This window comes from Aspergillus pseudonomiae (assembly GCF_009193645.1).
Source record: "Aspergillus pseudonomiae strain CBS 119388 unplaced genomic scaffold BDV37scaffold_29, whole genome shotgun sequence".
NCBI lineage: Eukaryota > Fungi > Ascomycota > Eurotiomycetes > Eurotiales > Aspergillaceae > Aspergillus > Aspergillus pseudonomiae.
The window spans coordinates 152,880-167,735 of NW_022476021.1; the positions used below are offsets into that span (position 1 = coordinate 152,880).

Here is a 14,856-nt window from a genome sequence, read left to right on the forward strand (position 1 = left end):
GCTTTTGGAGATCAACCGACGAAATGCGGAGAAGCGGCCACGGGTTAGAGTCGGCGCAACCCCCACCTGACCTCACTAAACCCGATCCATGCCACTTTCCTTAGTCAGGCCGACTAGACCAAATTCTGCAAGGTAATTAATTTGCATCGAATTTCATCCCACTTCCAGATTGTCCCACGCACGTACACACGGAGTGCGCGACACTCACAATTGGGCAAGGACAAAATGGAGGACACAACCGCAAATGGATCGCCTGCCAACGGCACTTTGCGACAACCCAAGAAAAGATTTGTCGGACGACGCACGGCGGACGCCCAGGCGCAGAAAGAACAATCGCCAAGTCAAAATGATGTCGAGTCAACAAGCATCCAGAGAGGTTGGTGACATAACCTCTATGGTCCTAACTCCTTCGAAACATGAGCTGACAAGTCACTCAAGCTGCTCCCAGAAGGACCCCTCGAACCCTGAATCAAGTCCCTCCGGAAATCCTCGAAGACCCCGAAATCCAAGCCGCAATCGACCTCCTGCCCAAGAACTACTCATTCGAAATCCCCAAGACAATTCACCGGATACGTTCATCCGGCGCAAAGAGGATAGCCTTACAGTTTCCCGAAGGTCTACTAATCTTCGCCACCACCATATCCGACATCATCACCCAGTTCTGCCCAGGCACAGAGACCCTCATCATGGGAGACGTCACATACGGCGCCTGCTGTATCGACGACTATACCGCGCGCGCCCTAGGCTGCGACCTCCTCGTCCACTACGCCCACAGCTGTCTCATCCCAGTAGACGTCACACAGATCAAAACCCTCTACATCTTCGTCGACATCAGCATCGACACCTCACACCTGATCGCAACCCTAGAGCGCAACTTCCAACCAGGCAAGACCATCGCAACCGTCGGAACCATCCAATTCAACGCCACCCTCCACGGTCTGAAACCCGTCCTCGAGCGCGCAGGCTACAAAGTCGCCATCCCACAAATCACACCCTTATCTAAAGGCGAAATCCTCGGCTGTACATCACCCCAGCTCTCCGACGAAATCGACATCCTTCTCTACCTCGGCGACGGCCGCTTCCACCTCGAATCCGCCATGATCCACAACCCCTCCATCCCCGCCTACCGTTACGACCCTTACTCGCGCATCCTCTCCCGTGAAACCTACGTGCACGATGAAATGCACACTCTCCGCCGCGACGCAATCAACACCGCCAAGTCTGCCAAAAAATGGGGTCTCATTCTCGGATCCCTCGGTCGACAGGGTAACCCCAATACCATGGCTATGATTGAGAACCACCTTAACGAGCGCGGAATCCCGTTCGTCAATCTGCTTCTCAGCGAGATCTTTCCGGGAAAGTTGGCGTCCATGTCAGATGTTGAATGCTGGGTGCAGATTGCTTGTCCGAGGTTGAGTATTGACTGGGGTTATGCGTTCCCGCGGCCACTGTTGACGCCGTATGAGGCGCTGATTGCTTTGGGAGTGAGGGAGAGTTGGGACACTGCCAATAAGGGCGTCTATCCGATGGACTTCTATGCCAAGGAAGGCCTTGGAAGGACGAAGCCTAGCCAGGCGATACCCGGCGCTGCCTAAAAGACAAGAAAGAAAAAGAAAATAAGTTGAAATAAGTTGTGGGGTCACGATATAAGATCCCACGCTCAGAATTATGATTTTGCATGACATGTCCATATGAATAACGCAGAAAAGTCGTCATATATAGCTTGTTCACTCGGTTAAAATATCTTACGTCCTCAGATAGATAAGGCAGAAAGTAGGTTTCTTCCTAATGGTTACTAGTATTACATACAATATCCTGAATCGTTACATCGACCGTTTCATCATCCCTTAACTTCGTCGGCGCTATCCGTGTTAAGGTCACTTGCGCTTCCCCTGCGAAGCGACAGAATGCTCTTGCTCGCCAGTTCATCGGCAGTTCGTTCGGCCGCGCGCCATCGCGTGACCGCCTGCTCAACATCTTCGAACATCTCTATCGTGTCGTTGATGATACCTCCTTCATCCAACTCCGGAACCTGGGTGCTCTCTCTCGACCCGCTGTCGCTGGTCATCGGAAAGGCGGGCCCAAATCCGCGCTGAGGGAGGGGGTTAAACATGACGGCATTGGTAAACATCCGGATTAATTCCTTCTCCAGTTGCGCCGAGTTGACTATTCCTTTGGGAGGAATAACGTCCTCGGTTTTCTGCAGCATAAGAACCGCATTCTTCGATGGTGTTCCGGCATTCGGGGCCGGAGATTCACCGTCCGCGACGGGGGTATTTGCGGCTTCTGTAGCAGCAGCTACAGCCTTGCTACCTTGATGAATGGATGATTTGATGGACTTCAGATCCTGTGGCCGGTAGATGAGATCTCGATACCCTGGGGCATCGCGTTCGGTTAACGGCTTGGTAAAGATCGATGCGTGTTTATGAGTAGTCACATCATTCATGATCGGAGCACCCGTCCTAGGGAAGTTACGAGCACAGAGAACATAAGATGTCGTTTGGTTCGGGTCAATACGGCTGATGTGGTTAATCTCAGAGGGTAGGGTTTCTGCTTCCAACGCTTCACTGGCACCGCGCTTACGTTTCGGTCTGCCTCTACCTGGGCGGTCCTCTGAAGCAGCAGTACCTTTGCGGCCACTAGAAGGACGAGGTTCGGGTTCGGCAGCCTCCGAGATACCAGCTGGCGTGCTGGGCATCTCATGCTTGATCTTTCCTGGGTATACAGATTCAGACTCCTCGTCGCGGGACAATACAGAACGCCCCCGACTTCTAGACGAAGCTGCACTCCTATCACGGCGCTTGCCGGGTTGCTTCTCTGGCTTCGGCTTCAGCCCTCCCTTGCCGTCTACATCAGGCCCTGCCATTTCTGAATCCCTGCCTCGCCCGGCGCCCTTCCTTTCATTTCGCCCGCGCTTCCGAGGTGGAGCGACAGGTTCCTCCGGCGTCGCTTCGCGAGAACCCATCAATGAAGGCGCCTTCTCGCTAATGGGACTTACATCCTCCCGTCGCGGCCGTTCTGGCGAACGAGGAGATTTTGGTATGCTCAGTCGAGGAGTCTTCTTCCAAGGTGTAAGAGAGCCAGGAGTGGCGATGGTCAGACGGGGGCGCGCATTTCTGGACTCTGAGTACAACAGCGCTTGTGCGGCTCCAGCTGGCGTCTCATAGCCAGTACCAATACCGCTAAGCGCTGGCGACTGCACAGCGGTAGAGATGGGCCGGGGAGTTGATGGGATGGTGGGTTGAGGTGTCTGGTAGGCGGCCTTTGTCTCTGCCTTCGGTAATGGTTGAGGCGGATGCGATTGGAAAGGTTTTCCAGTAGTGGTCTGACCAGAGGGCTCTGGAGTCGGGTGCGAAGGAGCGGGTCGTGGTGTCTGAGGAGGTGGGTTCAACGACCACTGCTGGAAACTCGGTTGAGGTGGAGGGCGAGCAGCCGTAGCAGCTAGAGTCATTGGTGGGCCTTCCTTGCCAGCTGGTCTGCCGGTGGAGACTGGTTTCTGAAGGGCGGGAGCAATTGCTGGGGCATTTGCATTGTGCGGGGCTTGCGAGGGAGTTGCTGGCGGGGCGGGTACAGAGCCAATGCCCGGTGCTGGGGTAGCGGACGGTGGTATAGGTTTCTGTACTGCAGGAACATTCGTTGGCGTTTGACTGACAGGAGTATCTCGGGGTGCCAGGGGAGGTTGTTTGGGTGTTGCAGGTGGCTTTCCGCTGAGGGCCTGTGGTTGAGATGGTTTGGGCGTTGTTTGTGGAATGGGCTGGGGACCAGCGGGCTGTTGCTGCGGTGGTCGCGGCGGCGGCGGAGGTAATTGTGACTGGACTTCTGTGGACACCGGCCTTTTCTGCGGTTCTCCAACCGGTTGTGTAGGAACGCGTTGCTCCTCCACTGGTGTTGGATGCGGCGCTGACACCGGGGGTTGTTTCGGGATATCCACCTCTTTGCCTTGCGGTTCCATCCGGGGTTGCTTGGTATCGATTCCGGGCGCTAGTTCTACAGAAGGCTTGTTCGCATCCTTGGGTTGTATTTGAGCGGGCATCTCCTCCTTGGTATCCACGTCCATCGGCTCTGGTTCCGGCTCGAGTTTCAGTTCGGGCGCTTGCAGCGTAGGTTTCTGGATAACTGGCGTTGGCACGGGCTCCTTGGGTGTTTCGCGCTCTTCCTTCTGTAGTCGCTCGATCTCATCCTTGATCTCTTTATATCTCACCTCCTCGTTCCTAAGTTCCCGGGTTACTAACTCTTTGTATCGGGCATACAGATGCGAAACCAGATCCGGTATGATCGCAGCATGGCTCATTCCCTTATCGGCTAACCCATCCGGCCGCGGACTCGTAATCTTCCGTTTCTTGGGGTTAGCACCGTTGCTTTCCACATGATGGCCGTTGGGTTCGAGGGAGGAGATGATGTCGGCGGAGTTTCCACCATCCCGCATCAGGGTTGTATACAATTCCTCGAGAGCCTCCGGGGCAAGTCGCCCCGCATCGAACGCACCATTCTGGCGGATAAATGGGTTGTTGCGCAGTACATCGGAGATGGAAACGAAACTGGTGGGGCGGCTATCGAGGGCGGCGAGGGACTGAAAGAAGAGGAGCGACTCAAACGGAGTGTAGGCCGACAGAGGAGGCATCCCCCATTGCCCGTTTGATCGGCCACTGGGGGGAGAGGGTCTGGGGATGGGGGCCACGGTGATAAAGGTTGCACGATGGTTGGCCCGTCAGAGAGTTCAAATTGGGACAACCAATGGGTCAAGAACAACACAGCAGTGGTCCAGGTCCAAGAGTCCAGGTCCAGACCTCAGAAACGGGCAGAAAGCAGGTGATCGGAGGATTACGTGGAACCAGTCAGACCATCTGCGCAGAAAAATGGACGACGGCCGAAAACGGGAACAGGGAACAGAAAAATTAAATCCAGGAGCAAGACGCGACCGTGTCTCGTCCACGGGGTTTCGAGGGCTTCAAAAAATTCTCAGAAAAATCGTAGAAATTTGAGACAGTAAAATTAAGGGTGCGGGTGGGATGAAAAGGATGACGATCCGGATGGGGGAGGGAAGATGACAAGTAGACGATATGAAGGGGAACTGAAGATGGGAAGGGTTAACTAGTGAGTGTTTGTCTGGATGAGCGCAATCGTTCAACTTTTGGTGGTCGTCCGCCTGCCCCGACGGAAAGAGAATCCAAGAGACCAACTTTTCCCGGCCTCCCCAGCGATCACGTGCGTATAGGAGATCGCCCGCCAAGGTGATGTTATGGTACTGTATGGGGCATCGGTGCCCAGTGGTATGGATCCGTATTACCTGCTAGTCATGCATAATGACGACAGCCATTTCTGGTTGCTGGGCGGCCATGACGACGGTGGTATTACATAGTACCGATACTCCTGGATTGGAAGCTTCCTCCAACCGCAGGTCCTGTACATTCCAAAGTCAATACGAGAGGTAAAATATGACTCCCCAAATTACATCCCTCGCGGAGAATTCTAGACGCAGAATTAACATCGGAAATTGCTCAGGAACCGTTAACTGCCAAGGTATAAAAGAGAATGATATGTAGTAGGACTCTGTACTATGAGTATAAGGAGTATACGTACCACACAGTACATCAATACAATACAGGACTACCAACCTCGAACCCCACGCTGTCAGGGGTAAGGCCAAATATAAAGAAGAAAAAAAAAAAAAAAAAAAAATCAACATTAACCCCTTTCTCGCTCTTTCTTACTGGTGGACACTTACGATTCTTCAGCCTCCATGGATTCAGGAGGTCTTCCCCCCATTAAGCAGCGTCATAGCTACAGACTCGTACTACATCCATACAGGAGCATATCTGCATATTGACATGAGCACTAAGAACGTGCCTTGGCATTTGAGTGATGTGGTCGAGTCTACCTAGGTATCTGCGTCATTGACTTTTTAGTCCCTTTGGCTCCTTGCTCGGTGTCAGACTTTAATTGCAAAACGTTCCCTAGTCGGGCAACCCTTTGATTGTGATGGAGGGCAGGATTGATTGGATCTGACATCCTGGTATTATTACTGGATTTTATTTAGATTTTCATGAATTGTCAATTACGATGGAGTCTGGTGGAGAGGCCTGTGACTATTGACCCGGCTAACTGGCCTTACCTAAACTACCTCATTTTATTAGTTGAGTCGCTAGTATCACCCTCTCCAACCCTTTTTCTCTTCGTGTTTTGTGTCTCTTCTGTTCTCGGAGATCACTTCCTTTAGGTACTACAGTGACAAAAACAACGGGGAGCTCGTATAGACGGCTGACTCGTCATCGTGGTGCCCGGGGATATACTCTGTGATCCCAACCCTTCGAACGAAGAACTACTTATACCTCTCTGTAAAACCAACTGATCTTCCCTCCCCCGAGCGTGCATTGCCCCTATCACCCCCGTCCGGGCTTTGATAACTACCCACTAAAAGTGGTCCCTCCTTGGCCCTTACCCATTCATTAGTGTGACAAGTTTCGATCTTCGGCCTCCTCAGTCCTGCGATCGATCAAAACCCCCCCCTACATTTTCCCATAGATTGCTCTCAGCTGGTTCTGATCTTCTCGCCATCATATATACCTTTAACCCTAATAACTTAATCATCCGCAATTTGACTCCCTTCTGATTCTTCTGGAACTGTACTTCAAGTTCCACATCAACCTTGCCTTATACCCACCAGTTCACTGACGCACGCGCGCGCTTGGGAACACTCCTTTTTTCCCCCCCTCAACACCACGAACGAGCGACTCCTTACCTTTCTTCGACTTTGAACTGTTGCTTTGCCACATCGTACCTCTTCACCTCCACACACTCAACTAAAAAGATAAAAATGTCGGACGCGGATCAGGGCTGGAAACCAAACGGTCGTCCTCAGTCGTTCGTACCCACCATTTGCGCTCCGTGCGATACCTGAACGTTGACATTAACCGGTACATGACAGGACCATGGCACAGGCCTTCTCAAGCACACTGGATAGCCTCTTCGCACTGGACTCGGATGTCCATCACCTTGAACAGACTGTCGATGAGAGGTATGTCGTGTAACCCTTGCGAACCCCACCCGTTTACCCCCAAATTGCGCCGAGTTTGAAACAACCTGGGAGGCTGACCGTAGAAATTTATCGCTAGGAAATTTCAAATGATGATTCAAAGCCGAGAACTGGAAGAACTTCAGGCGAAAATTCGCGCGACCGAAGCACGCTTGAAAGCACGGAAGTCCGTGATCTTGGATGGAAGCGGTCCCAGGGATGGGGGATACCAATCGACAGGTAAGGCGTTATCTTGTGTGCCGGAGTGTCTGGTGGAATAACTGTCGCTAAATCTTCTTGATACCTATAGAATCTGCGTCATCGGCAACATCTCCAACGGACACGACAGGCCACTATTCCAGCGGGGATGAGCAGCGGCAGCATAGCCAGACCCGCAATTCATGACTTGATACAACCGGCCAGAGTCGGCTGCAATGGACACGTTTGGGTATGGAATGGGGTTATGGCTTTAATTTCTCTTCTATTGTTATTCCAAGGCGGGCATGTCTGGAGAATTTGGTTTATTCGATTTGTCTTCCCTTCTTCATCTTCCAGCGCTGTATCAACCGTGCGTTAATGGGAGACGAGCCTTTCTTTGTAATAGCTGACGTTCTTATGCATTTTTGGCGTCTCTCGCACACGTTGATGCACATGATTGAGTCCGTGTATGCATGTGCCATGTCTCGAACGCGTGGGTCAAGAGACTTGATTCTTTTTTGTTGCTGTGGTTTAATATATCACTTTTACCCGTTGAATAGTCCATGTGTTGAATGTCCACTGAAGGGAGGGGGGAAGAAGTATTTATGGGCGGTGGTTTTGTTTCATTTAAATTCCTGCATGTCGCGGGCACACATTTTGCGTGGCCCACAATGGGATGGTCACACTGCAGTCCAGATGAGGCATAGCTGCATCGATCATGAGACCCCCTGGGATCTTCTGCATTCTTTCTTTCTTCTTTCTTCTTCTTTCTGCGACTTTTTCTACGACGTCCATGCTACATGCTAACATCACGCATGTGGGAAAATGACATTGCACTCCAATGATAATTCCAGGGGACCTTTTAGTCCTTAGTATCCAGTTAACCCAATCCCACCACTCACACAGCTCCCTCAGAGCCTATTTCTATCGACCCAAAGTCGGTGTCACGCGACCTTGAATCCTCCCGGCATCTGATCGGTAAATATTCTGTCCGGGTCATATTTAGACCGGATGCTCTTGAGTCGCTCAAGGTTCTCTGGGGGGAATGTGCTAAATACATCCTGGGAGGGATTCGCATCATTCAGATAGATAAAGTTGGCCAGTTCGATCCCCGCGGCCTGGAGGTTCTTGACGATTTGACCATTAGCCTTTTCATAGAACGCGTCGACATCATCGTCGCTGACGATCGCTGCAGAAGTGATGCTCTCTTCCACCCAGATGTATGGCGCGCCATTGAGATCCAAGCCCTGCGGGTCTCCGCCGTTGACAGTTGATGCAGTGATAAATTTCTCGGTCACTGCTGGGAATGCTAAAGCTGCAACCAATACCCCAATAGGCAAGCTCTCTCGTGCCACATCCATGAAAGTGTCATGAACAATAGAGATTGCCTGCTTGTTGGAGGCGTGGATATTCAACACATAGAAGCGCTGTTTACTGCCCTTGACAAGCGATAGGGCTGGATCAAGCTCCTTAGACCAGTCACTCATGGATCGGCTGGAAAAGGTACTGCTGGTGGCGTTCAAATCGGAACCTAGGAAGTTCCCCAAAGCAGCAGGGTTCTCATTCTCGCCATTGTAGAAGAGAATGGCGCTATAGCTCGCCGTTCCTAAGGCCGGGATATACTCCGCCAAGGGAATCGTAGCCGCCTTAGGGTCTTTCGAACCATCCACAGTGAAAGCATGCACAGCATCGATAAACTTCTCAGCGACGTCGGATCCATACGATGCCATGCCAACCATTACCTTGGGGGCTTTGATTGTTTTCAGTTCAAAATTTGTCACAAGGGCGAATGAATTGGAACCTCCCCTTAATGCCCAGAATAGATCGGAGTACTCATTCTCTGGGGTCCCTTGGACTACTGTCCCGTCTGCCAGGACAACCTAATTTGTAAGGATCAGCGAGAATGCCTATGGATGACGAAACATTTACTAGGCTGTCTAACGCACCGTGATACTGGCAACATTTGCGGAGGCCCAACCATACTCATTGCTGAAATAGGAGACCCCGCCACCGAGGATGTACCCAGGAACGCCGACGTGACCGAGTCGGCCACCAACGACGGTCAGCCCGTTGGGCTCAAGATAGTCATAGATATTGGACCATCGGTTTCCTGGGCCGACATTGACCGTAGACTGGTCATCAGACAGGCTGAGCTGGGTAAGGCCGAAGCTGGAAAGCAAAACGCCGGACGAATTGATGTTCGCCGCATTGGCAATTGGCATATGGCCACCACCCCTAATTGCGAAGGGGGATTTAACTTCCTTGAGGATCTGTACAGCATCGCCCATCTGGGTGCTATTCGAGGGCTCAAAGACACAGGCTGGCCCCAGCCAGGCACTGGATGTGTAGTATTCTGGGAAAGGGTAAGTTGAAGGTTTTCTGCTCGAAGTCGCAAACACTCTCCCTCACCTGTATTAGCATTGATGTACCTCGGGTGGAGCTTAGAGTACGTGATATCAGGATATTTTTCCTTCAGCCTGCTGCAGGCAGTCGATGCAGCATCATCCTCGCGCGAGTTGAGTTGCTGAATATCGCCGAGGCCTCCGGGGAGGACAGCTAAAGCAATGAGTACATATTTGAGTACCATCTCCGTACTTCGTTGGTTTCGAATCGAGATGAATGCCAACCAGCCCGCAGGAGACGGCGAAGTATTTATCCTCCCCTAGGGCTCGAAAAAAGATTCACATGGGATTTAGTGCTCGAGCTGTCGACCATCTTTCTGTGAAGGCGGGTCATTATCCCACATGATTCAGACAACGGTAGATCAACTTTGCAGCGCGTTTGGATCCGGAGTAATTGCTGCATGTGGATTCTACAGAGGCCACTACTCCGTAAGCGTGGAACGGGCCTCCTGCCGATCATCTGAAGTACCGACCCGGGATTCAAATCTAGCTCTACTTCTTTCCCCGCATTAATGGCGCAAATTTGAACGTGGATAGCATATTGGGCCATATGTATGTAGACCATGTACATGAGGGTCTATTTGAAGCAATAGCCTACTCGAAAAACTCCGATGCCTCGGCTGTGAAACAAGCAATATGTGCTAGGTTCAGTCACGAGCTCAATTTAGTCCATGCATCAAAGCCGAAATATCACCCTTGGCTTGAAAATTCAGTTATCCCAGTCCCTGTAGAAGAGCTGTGGCCCATTTTTGGGGGGATCTGCAACGTCGTATAGCTTCGTATTTAGGGACCGGAGACACTCTACTTTTCTAGCCTGGAACTTTTCTATATTGTTGCACCAATCAAGTTCACTTTCAAGCAACGGACTAGGATAATAACGTATAGCTAAGGATTTAGTCTGGCAAAGTGATCTTTGTTGGAGACTGCACTGACCTAATTTCTCCTCGCTGGTTGCCAATCGCATACAAGGGAAGTCTTAGCAACTATCACAATGAAAAGAATTAATAAAGTCTGCTAGGTGTTTTAGACCCTCCAATTAGAGTCTCATCTAATTTCGATATCTCCCTATCTAACATTCCACAGTACTAAAAATGTAGCTTCGCGAACCACCACGCACGACCAAGATACCTCGCATTATGCGGTGCTTTTGCTCGGCTCCAATGCCTTTTTCCCTATGCAACCCCGTCCTTGTATCCTGAGTAGAATACTGGGCATGCGGAAAGAGACCGGTGAGCCAGGATACTTGTGCAGTTCTCTTATTCTCAAGGATACTACTAGCTGCATCAGAATGTGTCGTCGAGACAACATCTGCTCATACAGTTCATACTCCCACCGGTTGTACCCACATAAACATTCCACTTTTGGGAAGCTATCTAGTAGCAGATTTCAGGATGTCTACTTTCATAAACGGGAATCTTAACGTTATACGGTATATGGGCCGACGGATTGGATGAAGATGGCCCCCCCTGCTACCACTCACGAAAGATGTTTTTTTGCTGGTTTGAACATTACTTGGATATATATTGAGCCTGGTTAGCCCAGTATAAAAATACAATCCAAGTTTATTGCAAGTAAGGAGTCTATCTCGTCTCGGAGCTGTCTTTCTCTTGTTGTTGGTACATCGATATACAACATCTATCGGTATAGAACTTTTTTGGATAGTATTTATCACCAGTGCTCATGTAGTATTAGATAGCCCGGGTATATCGCTGCAGGAGGATCCTTCACCACTTCTCCCTCGGTATAGACAAGAAACTTTGGAATAGGGCTTGTTTGTAGCTCAGAGGCCGTTTTTTTTACTCAGTAATCGACTTTGGAGTATAGAAAAAGACAGATGTAGATATATATTTACTAAATACTCTGAGTGTTTGGAGGGTGCTAGTACTAGATCAGAGCCGGAGTCATCTAAAATTAATATTGAAGTAATCTAGAATTACCTAGCTCCAGTCTGAGCTGTCTTCTTATGATATCTATAAACTACTCCCATTTCTCAAGTTCCATACTCCAGATATGCAGTCGATGTAACATGGATTCTTTATCATTACTTAAATTGAAGCAGCCACACAATACTTGGGGCCTGTTATCTTATGTCTGGTGGAGAATGACAGTCGCAATCCATAATGGAAAGAGAAGCATCTTTTGTCTACTGGGATTCGCTCTTTACATGATATGATGCACAGCCTTCTACGTAATGGGTGAGGGGTCAGATATGTACAAGACAGAATTGATTCATTTGGCTTTGGAAAATGAGAGAGGCTCTTGTATAGCTAGACTTGACTGGCGTCGAATATTTTCTTCCCCCGATACCAAGTTTGGCATACCTTTGCTTCAAGAAGCGTTTCTGGTGCCCACTGCATGCCAACGACCAGAAAATCGGCCTGGAGTCCCGGTTGCAAACTCCCGGTCCATGACTCGGCAAAGCGTGCATAAGCTGCTCCTGCCGTCGCAGCGGTGGCCGCGTCAGCCAAGCTGATGCCGAAATGCGCGTTGACGGTGTTGGTGGTCTCAGGCTCGAGTGCTGATCGCCTGGTGGTCGCGTTGTAGAGGTTCGGGAAGGGCAAATGACGCGCCGTGGGGGCATCAGTCCCAACTGCAAGAGGTGCACCCCCATCTAGGAACTCTTTGTAGGCGAATGCGCGCTTGCATCGATCTGGTCCGACAAGGCTAGGCCATGCTTTGAACAAAGCTGGATCGGAATGAACCGGCTGAACGGAGGCTGTAATCCCCAGCTGACCCAAGCGCTTCGCGTCCTCGGACGTGGTTAGTTCGAGATGCTCGATTCGGTGTCTCCGGCCGGGCGTTCCAACTTGGGACAAAACATCGATGGCTTGATGGATTGCGCGGTCGCCAATAGCATGGATGGCGCACTGGATGCCCGCCGAATCTGCACGCTGGACTACTTCGCGAAGCTGATCTTCAGGCCAAATTGGTTCAACTCGATCGGCCTTTCCGCTGTATGGTTGCAGGAGAGCGGCAGTACATCCATCGACAACGCCGTCGCAAATGAGTTTGATGCCAACAATGCAGAAATCGGGGTCCTTGAACTGTTCGCGCAGGGTAATCGCGCGATCAACGGTGCGGAAATGGGTCTCTTGATCATTGACATAAGGCACGAGCCAGTGGGCTGCAATGTGGAATGGGATATGCTTGTCACGGCGATACTCGTTCAGAAGCTCCCAAGTGCCTTCATCCATAGCCATATCCACAATGCCGGTGTAGCCAGCGGCGGTGTAAGCGTGGACCGCTGCGTCCAACGCAACCAGCTTATCTTGCTTGGAATAGAGGCTCTCCACATAGGGCCATGCCAGGTTCGACAAGGCCGATTCATCCAAGAGACCAGAAGCTCGCCCATTCTGATCACGGTGAATGCAGCCACCAGGAAGATCTGGGGCAGTATGGGCCTTCATTCCGTCGAGGGCCGCCGAGTTGCACCACATTGAGTGCAGATCGAAGGAATCGATGAAAATCGGGCGCGGATCAAGATCGTCGAGCATGCTCGCAAGGGCAATTCCTTGGGTGGATGACTGGATCCAACCTCGACAAAAGATTTGCGGCACCGATGGATTAGCGTCGGCGTAGGCTTTGATCTTTGTACGGATTTGCTCGAGAGACGTGCATTCAATCAGATCAATCTTTTGCAGCGACTGGCCATAAGACAGAATGTGTACATGCGCATCGATAAAGCCAGGAATTACTACTTGATTCTCCAAATCAATGAGATTCGCATCGGCGGGGAATTGTGCATTGTCGAGGGAGCCAACGTATGCAATACGATCATCTTTGATGATCATGCATTCGGCGAACTCGTTACCACCCCTCGCCGAGGGCGATGAGGGTACAAAAATGCGACCATTTCGGAAGACGGAAGTCATTGCAGAGGAAGTGAATCAATTCAGTTGTGAATGGAGAGGCATCATAGGGTGCCTCCACGAGCTATTTAGGCAGTTGCCTGTCTCCTGAGCCTTTCCTTTTGCAGCTAAGTTTCCATTTTCAAGGATCCAGCTTCGAGGGCAATGTGTATACCTGATGGAGAAGTCTCATGCGAGCTGTATGAATCGTTCATACTGAGTGACCCACCAGGTATAGATTTTGTGGGGTAATTCGGTGCCCGCGGCAGTCCGGCGGTCTTCAACACCGTCCACCTCGGCCATCTATAGGGTATTTTCATTATCAACCGTTGCATCTACAATGAGTCTTGTTTGGCCCTCCCATAGATCTCATTCGCTGCTATGATTACTATCCACTAGTACTAGTATTCCTGTCGGCTGGCCCCCTCATCTGCCATCGCTTCAAGCTTCCCACTTTAGAACGCCACACTCTATCTGTGCTCAGATTAGGGTTTATGAACGCTCGAGCATCAACCCTCTACATTACATGCTGATAGGAACAATACGAGCACCGTATACAAACTAACAGTGAAGTTCTCGGTTGATATGAAGACGTGATACAGAAAGTAGATCTCTCAGTAAAATCAAAGGAAAATGAAGTGATTTCTAAACCAAGCCCATCTTGAGATCGAAACAACCCCATAGAAGGTCAAACAAGCCCGTTGCAACTCTCTCATATTGCAAATTGGATACAGAAGTGGACGAATCTAAATCCGAGTAAGCTCAGCGGCCATGTAGTGTGGCAGCCCATCGATGAATTGCCCCACTCGATATAAAGTCAACTAAAGTACCTAATCTCGACCTGGATTGGATATCGTGGACTGTGGTATAGGATCAACCCGCGTCCAGACACCAATCCATACGCGACAGGCAACCACGTTTGAATCCTGACTTCTGAACAATAGGAGCTGTCGATATATGTCTCATTTTCTAGCTGTGAAGAAATCCACCCACAGAGTTCATAGTCACAGCTATCATGATGGGCCACTTGCTATTTTTGTATGGGGGGAAATGTTTTCGTGTCCAGGCTGCTGGCACATATCTTCGCTACAGCGCAAAACAGCATCAATCGCTCTGACACTGATATCTCAACTGTTCCTGATAAGTATGTTAACACCACCCATAGGTTTTTCGGCGTATTCGGAACTAGTGAAATAAGTATAAGATCTGGTTTCATATTGCATCTCTCCGTGGTCACGGCAGTTACTATGATAGCAAGGGAGTAAAATTGTCGCTACCACCTCGAGTCCTATGCCAGGATCCCTGGGGTCCTGCAAATAGTGTATGAACGGAGGAATGACAATCTCAAAACTCCTATTGAACAAACTTCTCTGTTGATCATTTCTCGGCAGTCAAA

At 50.5% G+C, this 14,856-nt stretch overlaps 6 protein-coding genes across 6 annotated transcripts; 3 read left to right on the forward strand and 3 right to left on the reverse strand.

Annotated features, from left to right (window-relative positions):
- The first annotated feature begins 1 nt into the window (after nt 1).
- dph1 (2-(3-amino-3-carboxypropyl)histidine synthase) lies at nt 2–1,718 on the forward strand. Its single transcript, XM_032078295.1, has 2 exons — nt 2–376; nt 439–1,718. The coding sequence occupies exons 1-2, from the start codon at nt 226–228 to the stop codon at nt 1,593–1,595; spliced, it is 1,308 nt and encodes a 435-aa protein (XP_031941919.1). The 5' UTR covers nt 2–225; the 3' UTR covers nt 1,596–1,718.
- Nucleotides 1,719–5,077, reverse strand: BDV37DRAFT_107554 (uncharacterized protein). Its single transcript, XM_032078296.1, has one exon. The coding sequence runs from the start codon at nt 4,619–4,621 to the stop codon at nt 1,841–1,843; it is 2,781 nt and encodes a 926-aa protein (XP_031941920.1). The 5' UTR covers nt 4,622–5,077; the 3' UTR covers nt 1,719–1,840.
- A 1,737-nt stretch (nt 5,078–6,814) lies between these two features.
- BDV37DRAFT_282643 (uncharacterized protein) lies at nt 6,815–7,417 on the forward strand (the record flags this gene model as incomplete). Its single annotated transcript, XM_032087093.1, has 4 exons — nt 6,815–6,861; nt 6,926–7,015; nt 7,113–7,252; nt 7,323–7,417. The coding sequence occupies 4 exons, from the start codon at nt 6,815–6,817 to the stop codon at nt 7,415–7,417; spliced, it is 372 nt and encodes a 123-aa protein (XP_031941921.1).
- On the forward strand, nt 7,269–8,085 carry BDV37DRAFT_107748 (uncharacterized protein). The gene has a single exon (XM_032078300.1). The coding sequence runs from the start codon at nt 7,463–7,465 to the stop codon at nt 8,015–8,017; it is 555 nt and encodes a 184-aa protein (XP_031941922.1). The 5' UTR covers nt 7,269–7,462; the 3' UTR covers nt 8,018–8,085.
- A 69-nt stretch (nt 8,086–8,154) lies between these two features.
- BDV37DRAFT_271267 (FAD-binding oxidoreductase) lies at nt 8,155–9,498 on the reverse strand (the record flags this gene model as incomplete). The annotated part of the gene is made up of 2 exons (XM_032084698.1): nt 8,155–9,090; nt 9,157–9,498. 2 exons carry the CDS (start codon nt 9,496–9,498, stop codon nt 8,155–8,157), a joined length of 1,278 nt encoding a protein of 425 aa, XP_031941923.1.
- Nucleotides 9,499–11,809: 2,311 nt separating this feature from the next.
- Nucleotides 11,810–13,622, reverse strand: BDV37DRAFT_293701 (amidohydrolase). Its single transcript, XM_032089479.1, has one exon. The coding sequence runs from the start codon at nt 13,482–13,484 to the stop codon at nt 11,880–11,882; it is 1,605 nt and encodes a 534-aa protein (XP_031941924.1). The 5' UTR covers nt 13,485–13,622; the 3' UTR covers nt 11,810–11,879.
- Nucleotides 13,623–14,856: the final 1,234 nt, after the last annotated feature.

Coding starts and splice junctions, on each gene's coding strand:
- BDV37DRAFT_107748 (XM_032078300.1), top strand. CDS start 7,463: ATGGAATGGGGTTATGGCTTTAATTTCTCTTCTATTGTTATTCCAAGG.
- BDV37DRAFT_293701 (XM_032089479.1), bottom strand. CDS start 13,484: ATGACTTCCGTCTTCCGAAATGGTCGCATTTTTGTACCCTCATCGCCC.
- dph1 (XM_032078295.1), top strand. CDS start 226: ATGGAGGACACAACCGCAAATGGATCGCCTGCCAACGGCACTTTGCGA. Junction 377..438: donor GTCAACAAGCATCCAGAGAG/GTTGGTGACATA, acceptor AAGTCACTCAAG/CTGCTCCCAGAAGGACCCCT.
- BDV37DRAFT_107554 (XM_032078296.1), bottom strand. CDS start 4,621: ATGCCTCCTCTGTCGGCCTACACTCCGTTTGAGTCGCTCCTCTTCTTT.